Below are 21,342 nucleotides of genomic sequence, written 5' to 3' on the forward strand. Positions count from 1 at the left end.
AGGGACTCGATCCGACGACGGCTGTGTAACGGCCGGTGGCTGCGGTGCCAATTTTACTGACTAGCTCCTTTTGCGTGGGCTCGCGATTACAGGTTTTTCGGAATGTTTCGGCGTTGCTTGGTGGCAAGGTTTGCACTGCTACGTCGCGGTAGGTGACAGTTCGTTGTGTGGGCGTGCCGTTGGTTTGCTGGGTGGCAGGTTTGTTCCCGAAGTTCCTGATCGTTGGGCCCCCTGACTTGCGAACAGCAGGGTTGGATGTATATTCTTCTTCTAGGTCTATATCCATGACGCTGCCAGAAGTCAGTATCTTGTAACCATGTTTTGATGGATACCGTGCCGCGGTGGAGACTTTGATTTTTTGAGGAACTGACTCAAAATACAGTTTTGCTGTGGGTACAAGCTGACAAGGCTGCAGTTGTGTCACGAGTAGTAGATGGTAGCTCTCGGTGAATATAGCTGCACCCAGTGTGCCGAGCTTAGTGTTTGTCCTAAATGATTAAGGCATATGGAGTGAGCTTTTGCATAACAATTGGAGGGGGTATTTTGAACCGCACACTTGATCCTGGATTTAATCAAAAGACTTCAAACCTCAAATCCAATGCAAAAATACTGCCCCTTTGCTGCAGTGGGGAGACGTGATCGTTCGAGTCACTCTGCAAGTGGTGCAAGGCTTCACTTCACCTAACTGCTTGTGATATACTAATCGACGCTAGTATGAAATAAGCACTTGCTGGATATGGGGAATACGCCCATCTAGATCATTCTCGCTTTCACTCCACTAAAAGCCTGCCTGTTGCCCTGCCAACCGACCCCGTCTCAAGACTTTCGAATCATTCAGTAGTCTGCGACACATCTCCAGCACTCGATTCCGGCATCGCATACTTATAATTTAGCTTCATAGGTGCCGCCTGCACCAGCTGCTTCGTCCACTCACTCGCCTTGAATGCACCATTCTTCCACGAAAGCTCAACATTGTTCAAGTCTGGCCACTGAACAACAACTCGATGTCCCATAGAATGCAAAGTCACCAGTTCCTCGACTAGAGCATGAATAGCGCCGCACAACTCCGACGCACTCATGCATCCAGTATGGGGCGCGTCGTATGTTTGGACACGCATGAAAAACTCGACATGATTTGGCAATTGATGGAAAAGTTTGAACACACTCGTGAGCTTCCCTCCTGCGTCTTTGACAACGCAGCAGGGCCTTTCCTTGTACTTGGTATGCAAGCGTTCCTCCACGCTCAGTTCGACACGAGCACGGCAGATGAGATCCTGCGGTTTGATGTCGTGGCCCCATCGATCGGTAACAAGAAACCTCTCAATAACTCTGCTGTTGTTTCCCTTGTCGTAGAAATAGAATAGTGTCGTACGGTACCAGCTTTCAATCATTTCTCTCTGCATCTCGGTTCCCACATACTGGGCACTCCAGTAATGTGCTTTTGCGTCTGATTCGCATGGCACAGTTGTTTTTTCAAAGTACTCGGGTCCAACGTAGATGGTTTCGTGAGCGTGTATGTATCCGTATATCATGTCTCTAATCTCGCGAGGCAGAGCCTGGTGCACGCTGGTGCAGAGGGAATGACATTCACGTGGTGACAAAGGACGAAGAGCCGATTTTTTTTCCTCTACAATTGGACTAGGTTCCTTTGGTTTTCTAGCTTGCGTTTCTTGGTACTCTTGAATTTGTTGCATAAGAAGACTGCGCATATTAGAGGGGTTGATGCATCAATGTATCGAACGGAAGATGCGCACTGCTGCAGGACTTGCGCAAAGTCTCGAGGGTTCTCCATCAATTCTGATTCCGAGTCCGAATCCATGGTAACACGTAGCAACCAATAATTCTGCTTTACTAAAAGTACGTTTTGGTGAGATTTTTCCCTATGAGAGGACAGGAATACACCTTAACAGGTGGTTGCAAGGCTGTTGTTATACGCGTGGCGGGACCAGACTTGTGGCGCTTTTGGGGTGGTTGCCTGACAGGCAGCTCCGCGAAAATGACAAGCGCCTCCACATCGACATTGGAACTTCACACCCCTTTTTTGAGGCCTATAAATTTCAAGAATATTTGTTCACCATCGGTTGATTGACCAAGTTTTCCAGTGACCTCATGTCGACCACGCACAGGAGTTACGGTACGAAGAGGTAGCGATGTCTGCCATTGATCCAACCTCCTACGTACGTACAGTGATTATCTCCTTGGCCTCTACACCCATTGGTCGATAAAGAAATTGGGGGTACTTGGCTAAAAATAGCCCAAATCGCGGCAGAGAAGACGGTTTGAGTCCTTATATTTTCTTAAACCCTCTTGTTTCAAATACCAAGAGGGAAAATGTTCACTCCCTGATGGGGAGCCAATCAGTGAGGACGAGCAAATTTGACGCAAGATCAGCATGCCAGTGTATTGGCGATGCTGAGTTGTGGGATAACCCAACAGGGTAATCTTCCGACCATCAGTCGAGATATCAGCGCGGAGTGAGCACCCGAGTAAGCAATCAGCAGCACCTTGATAAACAGCATCTTGTAGTGTAAAAGCAAAAAACATAATTTATCAATTTCGGAAATTTGAATTAAAATGAACATGGATATGTCAGTATCCAAGACATCTAAAAGTTTCCATTGTGATGGTGGTATTACATATGAGCAACTGCGGAAGTACACGTTCAGGTGCGCATATTTTTAGTTCTACAGATACCGCTGCTAATATGGTGGTTCAGAGCTTTGTCCGAGGAAAACACTCGCAAAGCACGTGTAGTGGCTTTGAGAAAAGAGCTTGCTGTGCTGGAGTCGGACCTTGCCAGCATCGCACCCAGCACACAGGACATGGTCGAGCAACTAGCAAGAAGGGAATGTCTGGAACTTAGCAATCAGATTATGAGCAGATTGCCACGCGAGGTGCGCGACATGATCTACCTTCATCTCAGCACGCGAGGCATCGAAGTCATCGAGCGCGAGCATTTCCGAACCACGCTGGACCCCTTGACGCGACTGTACTCATATAACTTCGATCGATGGAAGAAGCAACATTTCCCAGAGCATTACTGGAACCCAAAATACGTGTCGAAACTATTGTACAATGAGCTGGTAGAAAACTACTACCGCACATCTACTTTTGTCTTTAGCGACGATCCGGGCGTCATGAAGCGGTTCCTCATGACGGATGAGATGCGCCTCGGGCTGCCTCCAAAAGACTTGGTCGCAAAGGTAGAGATAGGCCTCAACGCCATGTCACATGACCGAGGATCTTTCCGCGCGTACATGTTCGGGGTACCAAAAAGTCCAGAGCGCATGCGGGAGGCGATGGATGGGCTTTTCGAGCTCAAGGCGGGAGCTCGAGTGGTAATTAGATTTGTGACCGAGGCCAAGACAGAGGAGGAGAGAGACGAGCATTGTAGGGGGGCAATAGAGACGCTTTTTGACGTAGTGCAGAGGGACAAGATGAGCAAGTACAAGGTCAAGTTTGTGGTGGATGACGTGAGAGTTTGGGAAGTGGGAGAGGCCATGCGACACGAGTGGATGGCCATCCATGGCTGATCCGGAAGTGAGATGGGAAGTGTGTGGGATGAATAGACTGATCTGTCGTCTTCCGCAGAACTCACTCTCTCAAATATCAAGCTCATCTGGACTGTGTGATCATTGCACACATGCATATATAGGAGTGATATGATAGCCAAATGGGATGTTGAAGCCCAACACGAGAATTTTTGCTACTGTTAGTGTCAGCGTGCATCGCATCGAGGCTCTGGTTGCGAAAGAACTCGTTTTTAGTACACGTTCAGATAAGTTGATAAAACGCACAATTAGATCAGAGGGTATTTTAGAAATTCAAGGGTAGTTTCTAGCTACCTGATTGGTCGTGACATTAGGTTTAGGCTGTATACCAACTAGTTATACCTAAATTACCAACAATATACCACCTCTCATAGTACTGAAATACGAATCCTATACTTCCCTTTCTTAAACACTTCTCTATGAGGGTTTGCCCTTCTTCTGTATGAATCTTAGCAATTAATAATTAGGCATCTATTAAAATTTGACGTACCGCTCGCACGCTGCAAGTAATATTACCATTATCGTCAGCTTCGCAGACGCCACTCTCGCAGTCGTAAGGAGCGTTACAAGGCTCTGTGAATGTTAGAAAACATAGTTAAGTAGCATAAGGCATACTAATGTCCACAGTCTTTATGACAATACCGTGTGCCATGGCCACGAAATGGACAATTCCCTGGTGGCAGTGCCATGGCTATTGCATCTGATGGCAGTGCCATGGCCATTCTAAGTAAGGCAGCGAGTACGAATAGTGGTTTCATAGTTGTAATTGACTTGGAAGTGGAGGGTTAGACGGAGGATAGCTAACAAAAATTAGGTTCTGAACCTAAAGCGAGGAATCTCTGCATGAACAGAAATGATCTGCAGTAGGTGAAGATCAGATGTTTAAGTACAAGATGTCGAGTATGCGAAATACCTGAATAGAGATCTAACAAGAATTGTCGCTTAGAATATCAGCAGAGTGGTACAAAACCTTCCTCTAGGATTACCTTGGTGGCTTGATCCATTTGGCCCTAGATCAAGAGAACCTTTCGTGTCAGACATAAGATCGCAAGCACGGGAAACTAGTAGAGTCAAGACTGTCATATGTCAGTACCACCCGTAAATTCTTGTAGGAAGGTTGTCGGTGAGTGAGTGGGGAATCCATATAATACCAATAAAGCTAAATTCCTAATCTAGGTGACGGAATCGGCAAGACTTTGAGGGTTGTACGCTCAATGCGCTGTTACCAGATATACCGTGGTTACTGCGGGTTGGTACACATGACGGAACACTCGCGGGTTTCAACCGGGTATCAAGTATATCTTAAAGCTAGTTTAGAATAACTATACTAGTCTAAATTTACGGTTGTTTCTCTGCCAAATACAAGGAGTGGTTTCTTCCTCATCTCTTTTGTTACCATATATTTTGTTTGCTTACCATGCTTACGTGCTTGATAAGTAGTCGTGAAACATTTTAGAGTCACTAAAAAAACCGTTAAGAGTGAGTAGCTCAGTATCAAAACACGAGGCAAGCTCGTAGTAAAATCGTAGCACTAGTAATTGAAGGGACGGGTTTTTTGGTAGTTATAGAAAATCGACATATCCAGCATATGTTGCTTCAACAGGGACCCATGCATGTTTAGCCATACGCTCCAGCCCGCATTATGCTCAATAGTGACCCGTCCGACATCTGTCACAGAGAAATAGACATCAGCAGCGGAAAAAAACTTTAACTAATTATTGGCTATAAGAAGGGCGGAAATGAGAGCAGCGTATATGAAGGTTCAAAAATCTACTGTTGCATGTAACAGGGAGAATTTATTCCCTAAAGCTGAATGGGGAAATGGAAGAGGCACAGTAAGAGACTGTGGACCGCAGACGTCTATGTCAGAAGGTGATGATCACCGCGGGGTGCTGATCACGTGATTGGCGTCTATCGTTCGTGCTGACAGGGTTCGATGGCAAGAGCTACCCCGCCATGGCAGAAATTGTTGTCGCGCTCGTGTTGGCTGCCCCTCATTGAATGCTTTCACGCGTCAGTCTTGCTCCAAGTGCCTTCAAACTTCATAACATAACCAGGATCTGGACGAGAAACATCTCGATTCCCTATCGCAGAATGGCTGGCGTACCAAACACGTATGACGGTGCGTATTCGCCCTCGCCCAGTTGCCTAACCTCGTACTGACCTGTCCTGCAGCACCCGTCCACATCGCCGTCATAGGCGGTACTGGTATTTCATCGCTACCAGGCTTTACTCTTGCTGCAACCCTTGACATTAATACGCCATGGGGAAAGCCATCTTCGCCAATCTCCATCCTGCAGCATCCATCGCCCACGACTGGCAAACCCATTCCCGTAGCCTTTCTTTCACGGCACGGCCTGCACCATGAGCTCGCCCCTCACGAAGTGAAGAACCAGGCCAATATTGCTGCGCTGCGCCACATCGGCGTCCGCACCATCATTGCTTTTTCTGCAGTCGGCTCGCTGCAGGAACACGTGCGGCCGCGCGACTTTTTGGTGCCAGACCAGATCATTGACCGCACAAAAGGCATCCGCCCATTCACCTTCTTCGAGGGGGGCATGGTAGGCCACGTAGGCTTTGGTGATCCTTTTGATAAACGCCTAGCCGCCATTGTCAGGCAGTGCGGACATGCGCTCGAGGGTGAGGGCGTGACACTACACGACAATGGCACCCTCATCTGCATGGAGGGACCACAGTTCAGCACTCGGGCAGAGTCCAACCTCTACAGATCCTGGGGTGGCAGTGTCATCAACATGTCTGCTCTTCCCGAAGCTAAGCTTGCGCGCGAGGCCGAGATTGGCTACCAAATGATTTGCATGGCCACTGACTACGATTGCTGGCGGGGAGATGGCGAGGAGGATGTCAATGTCGAGATGGTCATGGCACACATGAAGGCGAATGCAGAGAATGCGAGACGCTTTGTGGGCGCCGTGCTGAACGAGCTAAGCAAGGAAGAGCATGTCGACCAAGTTCTCGCAAAGCACCTGGATGGACAGATGAGGTTTGCGGGCGCCATGACCAAGAAGGAAGGACGAGGACAGGAAGCGGAGAAGAAGCTGCAATGGTTGTTCCCAGGCTACTTCGACTAGACTAAATCACTCATCAGCATGCAACTGACTCACATACATACATAGATATCTGGCCGGATCTGAAATCTAGAGTGATGCGTCCATACGCGCAGCATCGGCAACGTTCTCAACCGAGCGGCGAATCTGAAGACATGGGTGTGAGCGACATGCAAACGCCCCCATGCGGAAGGTCGGCAGCATCTACAACGCACCCAAGATCCCGTGCTTGCATCATACATATAAACCAAAACCGCTCACTAGGTAAAGTGTATCGATAACTATCCGCGACCGGTAGCCTCTTCCTCCTTCCGCGGCATCAAGCTTTTGATTCCTCAGTCTGCCCTCCTTAGCACCTTCCTAGTTAGACAACGATCGCCGCCAACACCTTCCGCAATCGCAGATGCATTTGTTCAACGTCCACGGTGCATATCCTACTTCGCTGCTTCTTAGCCTCGCATAGCAACATCGCAAACAGAGTATGAGCAGAAAATTCTCTGCTCAGGTGATACAAGTGTACCACACGGGCTGAAAGGAGCAAAGTGTGACCGATTATCGACCCATTTGGAGATACGCGCATATAGACTGTCACTGTTAAGCTCACGATGCCTTGTGGCCAAGCCAAGTTGTGACATTTCCATGTGCTTATCATGGAAACTACGTAGGTACAGTACATCAGTATTGAACCTCCCCTGCCAGAAACGCGCTCGCAGGCTGATCCTTGTCCGACATGGGAAGCGCGCAAGAGCCGACCTCGGGTCATCATAATACACATGGTTATAATAACAGACATGAGACTGCCCCTTATCATATACATTCACTCTCTCGATCATCTCTTCTTGTACAGCTCTCCTCCAAGACTGTAATCGTTGCAACCAGCATCATGGTCTCAGCTTGGTTCTTGGCGAAGGTCTTTCTGGCCTTTGCGCCACTCCCGAGTGTGTATGCGCAGTATAACGGTACAGTCAGCTTCCCTTCCCTTTTGGATGCTACGGCAGATGAGTTGGCTACTGGTCTCGATACTGGAGCATTTACAAGTTTAGATCTTGTACAGGTAAGTTCTCCTGGATTGACTTGTTGTGTCTCATTGTCGGACTTGATGCTGACATGAAGCAAGGCTTACGTGGGACGGATCATTGAAGTCAACAAGACGCTTCATATGGTTGTTGAGATCAATCCAGATGCATGGTCTATCGCGAAACAGCTGGACGAAGAGCGCGCTTCGGGCAAATCCAGAGGGTTTGTCACCTCTAATCCGACCTACATGACTCTTAGTTACTAATCAGAAACAGACCCCTTCATGGCCTCCCAGTGCTCATCAAGAACAACATTGCCACTGCTGATGAGATGAATAACACGGCTGGCTCTTGGTCTCTTATCGGGGCTAAGGTCCCACGTGATGCTACCGTTGCTGCAAAGCTCCGTAAAGCAGGTGCTATCATCTTGGGCAAAACCAATCTTTCTCAATGGGCCAATTACCGATCATCTAATTCCTCAAATGGCTGGTCCGCTCAGGGTGGTCAGACATATGGCGCATATTTCCCCGGACAAGACCCTAGCGGTAGTAGCAGCGGGAGTGGTGTCGCCGCCAGCATAGGGCTGGCATTTGGAACATTGGGCACCGAAACCGATGGATCAATTCTCTCGCCGAGTCAAGTGAACAATATTGTCGGCATAAAGCCTAGTGTTGGCCTTACCAGCAGATCACTTGTGATTCCAATTTCAGAACATCAGGACACGGTTGGGCCTATGGCTCGTACGGTCAAGGATGCAGCCTATATTCTACAAGCGATCGTTGGTCCCGATCAGTACGACAACTACACTTCTGCAATTCCTTGGGCGAAGAATACAACCAACGCCTCAGTACCCGACTATGTCTCCGCCTGCAGGTTGGATGCCTTGGAAGGAAAGCGCATCGGCGTTCCACGAAATGCCATCGGTACACCTCGAGCCTCTACCGCACCAGTATATGCCGCTTTTGAAGCCGCTCTTGACGTTCTGCGTTCTGCCGGCGCCATTATTGTAGAAGGAACAAACTACACCGCATGGGACCAGTATCTCGAATCCAATGCCGAAGGCATCGTGCTCGACGGCGATTTCTCGCCCAATCTTGCCAGCTACCTTTCCCAACTTACATACAACCCCAACAACGTCATGACCCTGGAAGATGTGAGAAGCTTTACCCAAAGCTTCTCCGCAGAGGCCTACCCTAACAGAGATACCGCGATATTTGACAGCTCGATTGCACAGTCTCAAAACTTCAGCAACACGGATGCACAGTTCTGGGCTGCATACCAAGAAGGCCTCTACCTCGGCGGCGAAGGCGGTCTCCTCGGCGCACTGGCAACTTACAATCTTGATGCTGTGGTACTTCCCTCGCGTGTCGCATCTGGTATCTCTGCCATTATTGGCGGTCCGGTGGTCACTGTCCCACTGGGAGCCTACCCCGCTAACACCACGGTGATTACAAACCCACGTGGCGACTTGAATGCTACAGCCCCGAATGCCCCATTTGGGATCTCTTTCGCGGGAAAGCTGTGGAGTGAGGAGAGTTTGATTGGGTTTGCGTATGCGTTTGAGCAAAGGACTATGGCTAGGAAGATGGTTAGGCCGTATATTCAGCCTAGTATTGAGATTGAGAATGTGGTGGGTAGTTATTAGCGAAAGGGACAACTTGAGAGATGTGCTTAGTTTGTAAGGACTATCATTGTGAAATAGAGGAGATGGAGTGCTGGTAGGATGCGTGATAGAGTTGGCGTTGTCCAACAAGGTTCTGACACTAATTCTCGAGCACTTTTCTTCGTTTCTAAGAACAGATTCAAACGTATACAAATTTTACATCCTCTTCATGCAATTTGAACTTGCTTTATATCTGATAACATACCTGTTGTTCTCTTTGCATGATTTCAACTCATCATCGGCATCATTGCATTGTGCCGAAGCCCCCACTCGATACAGAATACCCGGTTTCCCTGTTTCAAACATGAGGGGAAGAGAAGCAAAGATCTAGAATACTGACCCAAGGACAGTATATGCACATACTGATTGAGATAGCGCAGCCCCTTGTGGATATGGACTCATGGTGCTATCCAGTCGAGCGACAAATGGCTGTCAAGATGGTAATGTAATGGTGTTGATGGTGCGCAAAACTCATGACGCAATTGGCGACTCTCGAAGCTCCCCAGTGGCGCCGAAGCTCTCCGCCACCCCTCAGTAATCAACTCGCGGTTGGACGAAACGCAGCCCTCAAATCACCAACACGACAACTCACATATCCTCCCTCCACATGCGCTTCCCTTCCTTTCCAACATTTCTCCGGACGATTCACACGGTAACAAATACAACAACCGCCTTTCTTCGATCCAGCCCCACGACTGGTATTGGCCGCACCATTTACAACACTCCTCAGCGCGCAGTTCTCTACCGTTCGATGCCAAACATTCCCTTCTTGGGCGCTCTTTTCGGATCTTCTAGCAGCATGTCCGACAACACGAACTATTCAGTGCAGAAGCCTGAGGGCGAATGGCAGGCACAGCTATCGCCTGGTATGGCGCCCGGTCCTTTCAACTACAGCTATGACGATGCTGACGATTCCTAGAGCAATTCCGTATCCTCCGAAAGAAAGGCACTGAGCCACCCGGCTCTGGAAAATACGACAAGCACTACCCCGACGCTGGTGTCTATACCTGTGGTGGATGCGATGCGCCTCTTTACAAAGCGAACCACAAATTCGACTCTGGTTGCGGATGGCCCGCCTTCTGGGATGCCATACCCGGCGCTGTGGGACAGAAGCCAGATCCTGGTCTAGGCATGATGCGGACTGAGATTGTCTGTAATAATTGCGGAGGTCACTTGGGTCATATTTTCAAGGGAGAGCGATTCGGCAACCCCAAGGACGAAAGACATTGCGTTAATAGTATTAGCATCAACTTTAGCCCTGAGGATAAGAGCTGAAGCCAGGAGACCAATAGACGGGGAAAAGAGAGGTTGTAGCGATACGTGTACCGCTGATCCTGAAATGAGAGAATTATTCTAGCGACTTACTTCCGCCTCACCTAGTCTGCGTATCTGTTTCGGAGTTTCCATAGCCGCTTGCTTTTACTTTGTGCTCATCATGCGTCTGAAGATATTGATTGGTAAATCCTCTAATAAAACGTACAAGTGAGAACTGGTCATCGTAAAACCGTAAAGCATAGATGAGTATAGCAAACACCTAATTATTATGCTTATATTACTTCTGTTTCCCATGCACAGGTTCTCTATTAGACAGCAGTGGCCACGCTTGGAGCCACAGGATCATTCATCAGATAACTTGCCTTGATTCAACAGCATGCCTACAGTGGCTGATCCAGTTTCCGCCACCTCAACGGAGCTACAATCACTTGCTCTGAATGCGACAATATGAAGTACTGCTCAGTTACCTGTCAACAACGTGACGCCGCGCATCACAACATACTCTGCAGCACCTTCCAAAACTTTCAAGAGCGCCCCAGTGCCAATCACTTCCGCTCAATCTACTTCCCGGTCGACGAACTCCATCCACGCTTCATCTGGCTGCGCATGGACGGCACGCGCGGCTCTCACTACGTGGATAATGCCGACTTATCACAGTATGTGTCTGGAAACCCATACGGTGACATCTTCACCTCGTCGCATTACGGCATTACTCCAGAGCGCGAGTACAAGACCATGATTGTGGTTCAGCACGATCAGAACGTGTTTGGAAACGGTCAACCAGTCAACCCGTGCCTGTTCTATCTCCTTGGCCCTGAAGCGCATCGCTGGCGAGGGGCGTATGTGGGCCATGGATACAAGTACACTGCAATGGCAGACTCAGATGATTATGATGATACTGACGCTAAGGAGTCGGATGATCCTTTGATTGCAGTGGATCTGGATACGACAAGCTTGAGACCTTTTATTGCCTATTTTTTGGAGCTGATGCGTAGGGAAAGGGTAGCTAGAGCGTTTTGGGCACCTGCTGCCTAGGTGTTCATGATGTTGGAGGAAAGGCGGGATGTGGAGCATTCACTTGCAGTCATGCAAAGCTGAAAATGGAGAGATCAGTTTACTAGCGGTAGTACTTGAATTCAATTTTCATTCGACATCTCTTGGGCTTCTCCCGATTTGGACATTGCGACTCAGTGCGTGTTTCTTGTATAATAGTCACGCCGGACTTAGGCCCCCGGAAATAATATATGGCCGAGTGGCAACCCTAGATTACTCTCGAAGCGCCCACCACTATCAGGCAAATTTTCACCAATGAAATGTCTATGTTGATATTATCGATGGCGCGCTACTATGCGCTGCCGAGACGCCCGATCTTGGTACCGGATATCCACGCGCAAATGCTGGACTTTCTTTTCTTCTCGTTGGCTAACAGTTTGTGCCTGGTCTTGTTAGCACACCCGCTGAGCTGATGGTATCCAGCTCTCAAGATTCAAATGGGGCATCCACCTCTCGAGTGGCATCTGGCTACGGCGCCACTCGCACAGGTTTCAGAGCTGACTCAGGCGAGCAAGAGTCACGATACAACTCGGAAACTGCTCATTCAGCAGTAGACACCAGAAATGCATCGCGGTCGATAGAGAACGACACAGATGGTGTCGCGAGTTTTTCTAGCAAACGAAGAAATAGGTCACGCGACCTTTCTATCAACACCAACGTTACCGACACAGACACTCAGAATGGCGACGAGACAGGGAAAACCGAATCAACGAACAGGCCCGTATCATGGAGTGCACTACCGCGCAAAGATCAGCTTGTAGTATTGGTCCTGGCACGACTTTCCGAGCCCTTGACGCAGACATCACTGGGTGCATACCTCTACTACCAACTGCAATCCTTTGATCCTTCTCTCTCGGAGTCAACGCTCTCTTACCAAGCAGGAATCATCGGCGCGACGTTTCCCGCCACTCAGTTTCTGACTGCAATGCTATGGGGTCGCTTTTCCGACTCCGAGTATGGCGGCCGCAAGCGGACTATTTATCTTGGTCTAGTAGGCACCATGCTGAGTACCGTTGGCTTTGGATTCTCACGTAATTTTGCTATGGCGGTGTTCTTCCGGAGTCTGGGAGGTATAGTGAATGGGAATATTGGGGTCATGAGGACGATGATTAGTGAGATTATCAAGGAGAAGAAGTTTCAAAGTAGGGCGTTTTTGCTCATGCCAATGTCGTTTAATGTTGGAGTGTTGATCGGACCGGTTTTGGGTAGGTGAAGTGTAAATGGGCTTTCATGGCACTGCTAACATGAGTAGGTGGTATACTTGCAGACCCTGTCGCCAACTACCCGTCTCTATTCGGACCAGACTCTACGTTTGGTGGTAAGCATGGCGTGCAGTGGATGATGCGCTATCCTTATGCGCTACCTAATCTTGTCAGCGCCTTGTTTTTATGTCTGTCATCACTAGCAGTTCTATTCTTCTTGGAGGAGACTGGCGAGCTCTGCAAAGACCGTCCTGATTTTGGCCGTCGGATGGGACGCTGGATACGCCGAACAATATTCCGTCAGGACATCGCCTCTGAACGAGGCTACAGCATAGTTCCCAGTTATGATCTGGAACTACAGCAAACACCCACATCGCCCATTGTTCACCAGATCGATAAACCAAGCAAGCAGGTCCGCCAACAACTCCCCTTCCGCCGCATTTGGACCCCCAACCTCGTCATGACAATGCTCGCCCATGGCGCTCTCTCCATGCACGTAAGCACCTTCAACGGCCTCTGGACCCTCCACCTCTCCACCCCGCGGTTCGATCCTAAACACCCATACCCCCCATATTTCCAACCCCACGGCCTCTTCTTCACCGGCGGCCTCGGCATGCCTCCCTCGCGCATCGGCCTTGCCCTCGCCATTATCGGCGTAATCGGTCTCCCCCTCCAACTCTTCGTCTACCCGAAAATCGCCCATCGACTCGGTACTACAAACTCCTTCCGCGTTTTCACCGCTCTTTTCCCTCTCATGTACTTTGTCACACCCTTCTTGAGTCTGGTGCCTAGCTGGACGCCGCCGCCGCTTGGTGTCTCTGGACCGTGGATTTGGACCGCGATTACGGCAGCGCTATCGATTCAGGTGCTAGCCCGCACGTTTGCGCTTCCGTGTACGGCGATTCTGATTAATAATGCGAGTCCGCATCCGTCGGTGCTGGGGACGGTGCATGGGATTGGGCAGTCAGTGTCGAGTCTTGCGCGGACGTTTGGGCCGGTTTTCTTTAGTTGGTTGTTTGGAAAGGGGTTGGAGAGGGGGATGGTTGGGTTGGCGTGGTGGTGTATGGGTCTTGTTGCTGTGGGTGGATGGGTGCTTGCGCAGGGGGTGAGGGAGGGGGATGGGCATGAGATTTTGCTTGCGGGGGAGAGGAAGGAGGGGGAGTAAGATTGAAGAATCATTGTCATACAGATAGATGTTTGCATCTTTGACTAGTTATAGAAAACTTAGAACTTCTTGATCTCATTTGGTTAGAAGAAGAAAACAGTTTTTTTCTTTTCGAAACTGGGGACTAGTTCTTTGTCGAACACGTGAAGTCAAAACAACATAACCTTTCTTCTTCCCGTACTCCGCATACAAGATCGCGCTATTCATCTGCAAGATATGACAAACTTTCGTCAAACCGGAGGCGGACGAACTCAAATAGTCAGCTTACTCGTCTTACATTTCGCTTGCAGGGTGCAGATAGTGCCGAGGCGGGGATGCGGTTATGGGGTAATGTGGATACATTGCATAAACCTAATGGGTGAGCTTAGTGTGGGGGGTCGTGGTGGGGAAATGTTCAAGTTGACAATCTTGATAGTTTACGGAAGTATGGATTTCCCGTCTTTGCATATCACCCTATCCGAGAGTTTCTTTTGACAGTAGTACTATATTTATAGGCTTTGTAATGGAAGCGCATCTGTCTAAACATTGTGTAACTTAGTCAACCTTACCTTCTTAGCTTCCTGCTTAGTTACTGATTAGACGGGCAAAATAGATCCTCATCGGATCGCTGGGTTTATAAGTGCAGACCAATCACTGTCTACGTAGATATAGGTTACTGTTGTACATACTTGATTCATCTAATCGTTTCTGAAAAACGATAGGAGATGCATGGTGCGCAAGACCTTATCTCAGATGTTATCTATTTAAGGAAGTAAACAGGAAGAACCCCATAAATCCATCTCCGGTTTTGATATGAGCGAACCCAAAAAACCTCACCTCGTACTACATATGCTAGATAAAGCATGAACAACAACACCCATCTCTACAAGTCCAAACGACGTCGTCATGCCGAGAAAGAAGATCCCAGTACCCCATGGTAACACAAGAAGCACCATATCACCAATCACCAACTTAGTCATACTGAATCATCTCTTTCGACGTCACCGTTTTCCACGAAAGTGGGTGGTCAGCGTCAGACAGAAGCGTAACCTCGGCGTCCAAACTACGCGCCCTCATAAGACAATACTACCCCGCAGTAACCCCGCAAGCAGTACCACGATCCACTAACCTCGTGATTGGGTGACCTACGCTTCCCATACGCAATACAAATAAATTTCTAAGCTGAAAACCCACTTGACCCGCTGTATAAACCGGATAAAGGTTGGTGATGCTGAGGTGGGAAATATGTATGCGGATTGGCACGGCTAACAGATGTGCAACATGGCTGTGCCATGTCGATCGGATGAGGGGGCATTATAAATAACCCCCGAGGTCAAATTGGAATATGGTTTACACGGAAGTGGGATCTTAATGTAGCCGGTGCTTGGTATCTTTCAAGACTTAATTGATATTTAGCTTTGGGTACACCGGATTGTGAATATCCCCAACGTAAAAGACAGACAACTTATTTTCAGACATTTAGAATTACCTTTCCAAGCTAGAAGTGGCTTGACCATACTTACTGTTCGAACATGGCACCAGATCTCAACGGTGTAGCCAACGGCGCGCGATGGGACTACTCAACCCCGGGATCAAGCGGATATAGCGTCCCGGACATCGTCTACAATGTAAGTCTACAATACAATTCCATGCACTACGACTCCGATATTGACGGCGACTAGGACCCCTCAACGCGAAAGATGAGGGTTTTGACCATTGGTGCCGGGCTGTCCGGCATACAATTGGCATACCAGATACAAAAGTACACGCAGAATGTAGAACATGTAATTTACGAGAAGAATGCACGCATTGGAGGTACATGGCTCGAGAATAGATATCCAGGTATGCTTTACGAAGAACATGCTCGTACACACGGAAGTAATTATTGTGGTAGGGTGCGCATGCGACATTCCCTCACACGCCTACACCCTCAACTTTGCACTGAACCCGGACTGGCCCCGCTTCTTCTCCTACGCTCCAGACATCCTCAAGTATCTCGAGAAAGTCTGCGATGTATTCGGTCTACGCAAATACATGACGTTCAACACAGAAGTGGTCCGCGCAGAGTGGCAGGACGAAGCTGGAAAGTGGAAAGTCACATTGCGGCAGAAGAGCCCTTTAGGCGAGGAGCGCGAATTCGAAGACGAATGCGATCTCCTGCTGTACGCCTCGGGAATTCTGAATAACTACAAGTGGCCGGGTATAAAGGGGATTAGTGCCTTCAAGGGACGCATAGCGCATACGGCAGCTTGGCCACAGGACTACCAGGCCGAGCAGTGGAAGAACGATCGTGTAGCTATTATAGGCTCTGGCGCTTCATCGATCCAGACTGTGCCCACCATGCAACCGCATGTTAAGCACATGGACGTTTTCGTCCGCACGGGCGTGTGGTTCGTCCAGATTGCAAACAACTTCGGTCAGAACAAGGAGTACTCGGAGGAAGAACGCGAAGAGTTTCGACGGGACCCACGTAAAATGGCGGCGCATGCTAAGGATATTGAAAATCAAGTAAATGGGCTTTGGGGCACTTTTTATACCGGCAACGAGTTGCAGAAGCAGGCGCAGGATATGCTTCGGGAACGAATGAAGGAACATATCAAAGACGAGCGATTGTTACAGGGTTTTACGCCAAAATTTGAGGTGGGATGTAAGTTGCTCGTTGGATGCCTACAGAGTCGCATGCATGCTAACACCATTTCCAGGCCGCAGAATCACACCAGGCGACCCCTACATGAAAGCCATCCAAGAACCCAACGTCGACGTGCACTTCACCGCCGTCAACGAAATCACCGAAAAAGGCGTCATTGGCGCCGACGGCATCGAGCGAGAAGTCGACACGATAGTCTGTGCAACAGGCTTCGACGTGACCTACCGCCCCCGCTTCCCCATCATTGGCAAAAACGGCGTGGACCTCGCCGAAAAATGGAAAGATGAGCCAAAAGGCTACCTCGGCGTCGCATGTCCAGACATGCCTAACTGGCTCATGTATATCGGCCCTACGTGGCCCGTAGAAAACGGATCAGTGACGGGCCCGCTGCTCGCCGTGGCAGAGTACACCGTGAAAATCATCAAGAAGATGCAGCGCGACCACATCAAGTCGTGGGTGCCTCGTCAAGACATTACTGACCAGTTTAACGAGCACGCGCAGGAATGGATCAAGCATACAGTCTGGAAAGGCGAGTGTCGCTCTTGGTACAAGAACAACGACACTGGCCGCGTCAACGCCGTGTGGCCCGGTTCATCGAATCAGTACTCTGAAGTCCTCGAGACGCCACGGTATGAAGATTTTGAGATTGAATATCTGCATAAGAATCCATGGGCGCATCTGGGAATGGGGTATGCGATGTGCAATGCCAAGTTCCCCAACAGCGATGTTAGTCCGTATTTGCAGGTGGAGAATATTGATCCGGAGTGGCTTAAGGCGATTGGGTATGAGGGGCCGGCGAAGGAGGTGGAAGGGGTGAGGAAGGAGAAGGAGGAGCCTGTCGTGGAGAGGAAAGGGACGGATGCAGGTGTTGAGGTGGGAAATGGGAATATGGTGGCATGAGGAGAGGCCGAGTGTAAGGTTTAGACTTGGGCTGTTGTCAATAACACTAGATTGAAAGGGGGGAAGACTTGGACTACTTCGTGGTGAATACTAGATTGTTTGCTAGTACCGATGTTGATCTCCCATGTCATGTGACGTTTATCTTACACTATCCTGACCAAGCAAACGCCACAGCCAGTACGGTTCAGACTAAAGCCCAAAACCGCACCAATCTCATATTACTTCTTTCTTCTCTACTCCGCAAACCCCTCCAATCACCTCCAAGTCCAAGCGCCATTTCATCGGAGACAAAAAAAATGCAGGTACCACGCGTGCAATACCCCTCGCCCATATTACTTCTTTGATCTCCGCCGCGCAATCGTATTCCAAGCCCTCCAAACCACCTTCCCAGGACCTTCCCTAGAAGCCCTAAAATTACGATGTGCAAACGATAAACACCAATGCGTGTCATTCGCAGACCAGGATAAGCCAGGCAGCTAAAAAATCCTCAACATCGACGCGGGAAGCCAGCATCTTCGAACCCGCAACCAAGCATATCCCAGCCTCAAGTCAAGGTTGCTATGTTTAAAAAGCGCCACAAAGCGCACACCCCGCCATAGTCCAAAAAGAAAGTGGAGCCCGCTCACTCAAGCACCCCTGACACCCCTGTTCCCCGCGCTATCTCCATCCAATCAGCGAGCGAGCGCGTACCTATGCTTCCTCGCCGATATGATCCCGACTACATATTCCGGCACTTTTCGGCGCAGACACACCCCAACTCCACTACTACTAGTTACTACTACTAGATTAATAACACATACTATGGAAGAAAATAAGCCACAGGGCCAGACTACCGGAACAATTCTTCCGCGCATCATTCTCCACGGCGGCGCAGGAAACATCACACACACATCTCTGCCACGCGATACTTACGAGCAGTACCGCAGTTCGCTGTTGCGCATCGTCGATGCAGCCGCGCGAAAGCTCGCGGCGCCCGGTGCTACGGCGCTGGACGTCGCGACGTACGCGGTAGCCTTGTTAGAAGAAGATCCATTGTATAATTCCGCTCGCGGCGCGGTGTTTACGCGCGGAGGAAAGAATGAGCTTGAGGCTAGTGTTATGGTGTCGGATGGGTATAAGAAGAGGGGTGTGGGATGTACGTTGTTGAGGCGGGTCCGGAATCCGATTAAACTAGCTAGAGAACTGCTGGTGCGTGGGGAGGTGGTGGATGGGGGTGGTGGAGCGGGGGATCATTGTTTTTATAGTGGGGAGGTTGCGGAGGGGCTGGCGAGGAAATGGGGATTGGAGATGGTGGAGCCGAGTTGGTTTTTTACACAGAGGAGGTGGGATGAGCATTTGAGGGGGCTGGAGGAGGAGGAGAAGAAGATGGGGAAGATGGGGGATTTAGGGGCGCAAGAGACGAGCGAGTGGGAGAAGAGTCATTATTTTCCGCTGGGGACTTGCGGTGCTGTTGTTGTGGACAGCTACGGGACTGTTTGTACTGCTACGTCTACAGGGGGTTTGACGAACAAAGTTGATGGACGCATTGGCGATACACCAACTATAGGAGCCGGGTTCTGGGCCGAAGAGTGGTACGAAGATGCTGCAGTTGCGAAGATGCTGTATCAGCCTGTCCCACAGGCTGTGGCACCGATGGACAAGCTCTCTAGAGGCGACCTGTACGGTGTGCTTGACGGCTGTCTGTCAACATTGGGCTCGTCTTCTTCAAGACAAACCGCACCAACGCCAAGTCAAGACAATAAAGAGCCTACCCCCATTCGCCATGCCGTGGGTCTTTCAGGGACCGGTAATGGTGACTCCTTCCTCCGCACTTCTGCCGCTCGAACGACAGCGGCCAAATCTCGCTTTTCTTCGCAATCTCTCAGCGACGCAACCACATGGATGGTTGGCCGCGGTGGTGAACTCCAAAAAAGCGCCGGCAACCGATGGGACGGAGTCCACGAAGGTGTCGGCGGAATCATAGGTATCGAGCTTGTTGGGAATAAAGTACAAGTCGTTCAGGACTACAATTGTGGCGGCATGTTCCGCGCATGGACGGAGGAGAATGGAAGTCTTAAGTGTTCGATCTTTAGAGAAGATAGGTGGGAGAGCGGACCGCAAAGTTGGCGGGATATCTGAAACAAGCGTTTGTGTTGTCGGGCCGTTAACAATCATGATAAAGTGTATTTTCTATTTCCGGCACTGCCGAAGAACAAGGATTATACTGGATCGTCTACAGTCTTTTGTTGGCGATCTGTCAGGTTGATCGTGTCGGATTGATTTGAGCGAGAGTCTTTCCCAGAGTTCGTAACTGTATATCCCGTCGACTGCCACTTAAAGCCATAGCCAAGCCACTTTGCGAAATGGGGAAAGGTGGGGAAAGCGCCGCAGAGGAGAAGTGCGGAAATCTCAATGATGGCGCACACTGCGACGACGGCAAGCCAGTATGTGTTGTCTTTGCTGTCGAGGTGCAGTATGGTGTAGTGGAGTCGGACTGCACTGCTTATGCATGCGCTAGTGCAATGATTAGTTTTACTTCTTCATCTCTGGCGAAAATAACTTACAGAAGCGCAGCTCCAAAAATGCCAGAGACGGCAAACTTCTTCTTGATGCTCATTTGTAGGCGCGAGACGGCGTAGATGGGAAGGAATAAAAGAGCAACGTCGGTCACTAGGTTGATGATGCCGCTCAGGAGACTCGGCCCAGCATGAGTAGGGAGACACGTTCCTGGGATAAATGGCTCCCACTTCTTCTTTATAGGATTGCAGGGGAAGATCCAGGTGAACAGGCTTGCGGTATAGACGCAGCTAAAGGAGGCGATGCAAGCCCAAGATGACCAGAACATGAAGTCTCGCGACTTGCTGTTGAAGGTGGACTTGATCTGAAGAAGCACACCGAGCTTTGTGGTATACATGGCGATGCAGTAGACAATTTGGACCCAGTAGGCGCGGCGTAGAGCACGCATAGCCTCGCCGACAGTGACATTCCATTGATGCTTGCCAAAGCCCATACTGATGCTGTCCAAGGTGACGGAAACAAAAGCAAAGTACGTGAGTGCTGCGGCAGTCATGACTATGTCATCGAAGGTGAAGAGTCTGGTGAGATAGGCCCTGGTGAAGATACGGATCATCATGGCGATTCCGGCAAGGGCGAAGCAAGTGATGATGATTGGCAGTCCCCAGGGCCAGATGGTAGGGGCGTTGGGATTGAGTGGCATTTCGCCTGTTGGCGGCATGAGGGCTGGACAGGCGGGATCAGGTCGCTCGGCGCCTAGGCACTTGACAAGCATCTCTAGCAGTTCCATGGCGACTATGGTAACTGTGCCGTCAGGGAGAGGCAAAGAATGTTGTCTGAGAAAGATGATATCCGAGTCGAAACCAGGCCATGGCGACAGTGACCAGCCATATACATATTCTAGGTGAAGAGCAAAAACACTAGCAATAGCCAAAAGTCAATTTCCAAGCACCAATCTTCTACGCTGGTGCCGCGCCATGTTAGTGCGACAATGGACATGGTTAGTAGACAGGATGGCATGGCGAGTTGATGAGACTAGTGAACTGTGGCGTGCGGGTCGGGCTGCAAGGGACCACTAGGAACATTTACGCGTAACAGGGGTGGGAAGCCCTTGATGCGAGGCGCTTCATAGTCGCACTCGGAGCGTTTTCCCAACGACCGGCTGTCATTTATGTCTACTGGCTGAATGCCGAATCTGACGGACGACAATGTCGGTGCCTCTTAGTGGTTGTCTAAAACCAATGGGTCACAGTTGGTGTTCTCGAGTTCCAGGGTCATAGACAGCAGGCTGGAGGGTCAACACAACACGACTAGATGGTAGTACTATTTCGGG

The 21,342-nt window shown here is 49.7% G+C and overlaps 10 protein-coding genes across 10 annotated transcripts; 8 read left to right on the plus strand and 2 right to left on the minus strand.

Annotated features, from left to right (window-relative positions):
* Window positions 1–678: 678 nt before the first annotated feature.
* COCSADRAFT_199906 (uncharacterized protein) lies at window positions 679–1,882 on the minus strand. Its single transcript, XM_007702096.1, has 2 exons — window positions 1,755–1,882; window positions 679–1,701 (listed from the first exon to the last, which is right to left on the minus strand). The coding sequence occupies exons 1-2, from the start codon at window positions 1,817–1,819 to the stop codon at window positions 831–833; spliced, it is 936 nt and encodes a 311-aa protein (XP_007700286.1). The 5' UTR covers window positions 1,820–1,882; the 3' UTR covers window positions 679–830.
* A 692-nt stretch (window positions 1,883–2,574) lies between these two features.
* On the plus strand, window positions 2,575–3,589 carry COCSADRAFT_181611 (uncharacterized protein; the record flags this gene model as incomplete). Its single annotated transcript, XM_007702097.1, has 2 exons — window positions 2,575–2,666; window positions 2,717–3,589. 2 exons carry the CDS (start codon window positions 2,575–2,577, stop codon window positions 3,531–3,533), a joined length of 909 nt encoding a protein of 302 aa, XP_007700287.1. The 3' UTR covers window positions 3,534–3,589.
* A 1,963-nt stretch (window positions 3,590–5,552) lies between these two features.
* Window positions 5,553–6,640, plus strand: COCSADRAFT_90070 (uncharacterized protein; the record flags this gene model as incomplete). Its single annotated transcript, XM_007702098.1, has 2 exons — window positions 5,553–5,673; window positions 5,727–6,640. 2 exons carry the CDS (start codon window positions 5,553–5,555, stop codon window positions 6,638–6,640), a joined length of 1,035 nt encoding a protein of 344 aa, XP_007700288.1.
* Window positions 6,641–7,499: 859 nt separating this feature from the next.
* COCSADRAFT_171597 (uncharacterized protein) lies at window positions 7,500–9,277 on the plus strand (the record flags this gene model as incomplete). Its single annotated transcript, XM_007702099.1, has 3 exons — window positions 7,500–7,670; window positions 7,734–7,855; window positions 7,909–9,277. 3 exons carry the CDS (start codon window positions 7,500–7,502, stop codon window positions 9,275–9,277), a joined length of 1,662 nt encoding a protein of 553 aa, XP_007700289.1.
* Window positions 9,278–9,465: 188 nt separating this feature from the next.
* COCSADRAFT_37112 (uncharacterized protein) lies at window positions 9,466–10,831 on the plus strand. The gene is made up of 2 exons (XM_007701682.1): window positions 9,466–10,161; window positions 10,215–10,831. The coding sequence occupies exons 1-2, from the start codon at window positions 9,903–9,905 to the stop codon at window positions 10,568–10,570; spliced, it is 615 nt and encodes a 204-aa protein (XP_007699872.1). The 5' UTR covers window positions 9,466–9,902; the 3' UTR covers window positions 10,571–10,831.
* Window positions 10,832–10,983: 152 nt separating this feature from the next.
* On the plus strand, window positions 10,984–11,766 carry COCSADRAFT_326413 (uncharacterized protein). The gene has a single exon (XM_007702100.1). The coding sequence runs from the start codon at window positions 11,018–11,020 to the stop codon at window positions 11,603–11,605; it is 588 nt and encodes a 195-aa protein (XP_007700290.1). The 5' UTR covers window positions 10,984–11,017; the 3' UTR covers window positions 11,606–11,766.
* A 232-nt stretch (window positions 11,767–11,998) lies between these two features.
* Window positions 11,999–14,080, plus strand: COCSADRAFT_143171 (uncharacterized protein). Its single transcript, XM_007702101.1, has 2 exons — window positions 11,999–12,828; window positions 12,876–14,080. The coding sequence occupies exons 1-2, from the start codon at window positions 12,036–12,038 to the stop codon at window positions 13,988–13,990; spliced, it is 1,908 nt and encodes a 635-aa protein (XP_007700291.1). The 5' UTR covers window positions 11,999–12,035; the 3' UTR covers window positions 13,991–14,080.
* A 1,045-nt stretch (window positions 14,081–15,125) lies between these two features.
* On the plus strand, window positions 15,126–17,620 carry COCSADRAFT_118044 (uncharacterized protein). The gene is made up of 4 exons (XM_007702102.1): window positions 15,126–15,597; window positions 15,652–15,811; window positions 15,864–16,616; window positions 16,672–17,620. Exons 1-4 carry the CDS (start codon window positions 15,502–15,504, stop codon window positions 17,514–17,516), a joined length of 1,854 nt encoding a protein of 617 aa, XP_007700292.1. The 5' UTR covers window positions 15,126–15,501; the 3' UTR covers window positions 17,517–17,620.
* A 1,245-nt stretch (window positions 17,621–18,865) lies between these two features.
* On the plus strand, window positions 18,866–19,875 carry COCSADRAFT_37115 (uncharacterized protein). The gene has a single exon (XM_007701683.1). It carries the CDS (start codon window positions 18,882–18,884, stop codon window positions 19,632–19,634), a length of 753 nt encoding a protein of 250 aa, XP_007699873.1. The 5' UTR covers window positions 18,866–18,881; the 3' UTR covers window positions 19,635–19,875.
* A 10-nt stretch (window positions 19,876–19,885) lies between these two features.
* Window positions 19,886–20,765, minus strand: COCSADRAFT_143178 (uncharacterized protein; the record flags this gene model as incomplete). The annotated part of the gene is made up of 2 exons (XM_007702103.1): window positions 20,060–20,765; window positions 19,886–20,009 (listed from the first exon to the last, which is right to left on the minus strand). Coding segments are annotated over exons 1-2 (795 nt in total), but the record flags the coding sequence as incomplete, so codon positions are not given.
* Between the last annotated feature and the right edge of the window lie 577 nt (window positions 20,766–21,342).

The sequence above is a fragment of the Bipolaris sorokiniana genome (genome assembly GCF_000338995.1).
Source record: "Bipolaris sorokiniana ND90Pr unplaced genomic scaffold COCSAscaffold_7, whole genome shotgun sequence".
Taxonomy (NCBI): Eukaryota; Fungi; Ascomycota; class Dothideomycetes; order Pleosporales; family Pleosporaceae; genus Bipolaris; species Bipolaris sorokiniana.

Excerpts from the sequence above, each read along its gene's own strand:
- COCSADRAFT_143171 (XM_007702101.1), top strand. The coding sequence starts at position 12,036 with ATGGTATCCAGCTCTCAAGATTCAAATGGGGCATCCACCTCTCGAGTG. Across the intron at positions 12,829-12,875 it reads GTTGATCGGACCGGTTTTGG|GTGGTATACTTGCAGACCCT; the intron begins GTAGGTGAAGTG and ends TAACATGAGTAG.
- COCSADRAFT_118044 (XM_007702102.1), top strand. The coding sequence starts at position 15,502 with ATGGCACCAGATCTCAACGGTGTAGCCAACGGCGCGCGATGGGACTAC. Across the intron at positions 15,812-15,863 it reads GCTCGAGAATAGATATCCAG|GGTGCGCATGCGACATTCCC; the intron begins GTATGCTTTACG and ends TTATTGTGGTAG. Across the intron at positions 16,617-16,671 it reads GCCAAAATTTGAGGTGGGAT|GCCGCAGAATCACACCAGGC; the intron begins GTAAGTTGCTCG and ends CACCATTTCCAG.
- COCSADRAFT_199906 (XM_007702096.1), bottom strand. The coding sequence starts at position 1,819 with ATGGATTCGGACTCGGAATCAGAATTGATGGAGAACCCTCGAGACTTT. Across the intron at positions 1,702-1,754 it reads TTTGCGCAAGTCCTGCAGCA|TCTTCTTATGCAACAAATTC; the intron begins GTGCGCATCTTC and ends TAATATGCGCAG.
- COCSADRAFT_326413 (XM_007702100.1), top strand. The coding sequence starts at position 11,018 with ATGAAGTACTGCTCAGTTACCTGTCAACAACGTGACGCCGCGCATCAC.
- COCSADRAFT_37115 (XM_007701683.1), top strand. The coding sequence starts at position 18,882 with ATGGGGAAGATGGGGGATTTAGGGGCGCAAGAGACGAGCGAGTGGGAG.
- COCSADRAFT_37112 (XM_007701682.1), top strand. The coding sequence starts at position 9,903 with ATGCGCTTCCCTTCCTTTCCAACATTTCTCCGGACGATTCACACGGTA. Across the intron at positions 10,162-10,214 it reads GCAGGCACAGCTATCGCCTG|AGCAATTCCGTATCCTCCGA; the intron begins GTATGGCGCCCG and ends GACGATTCCTAG.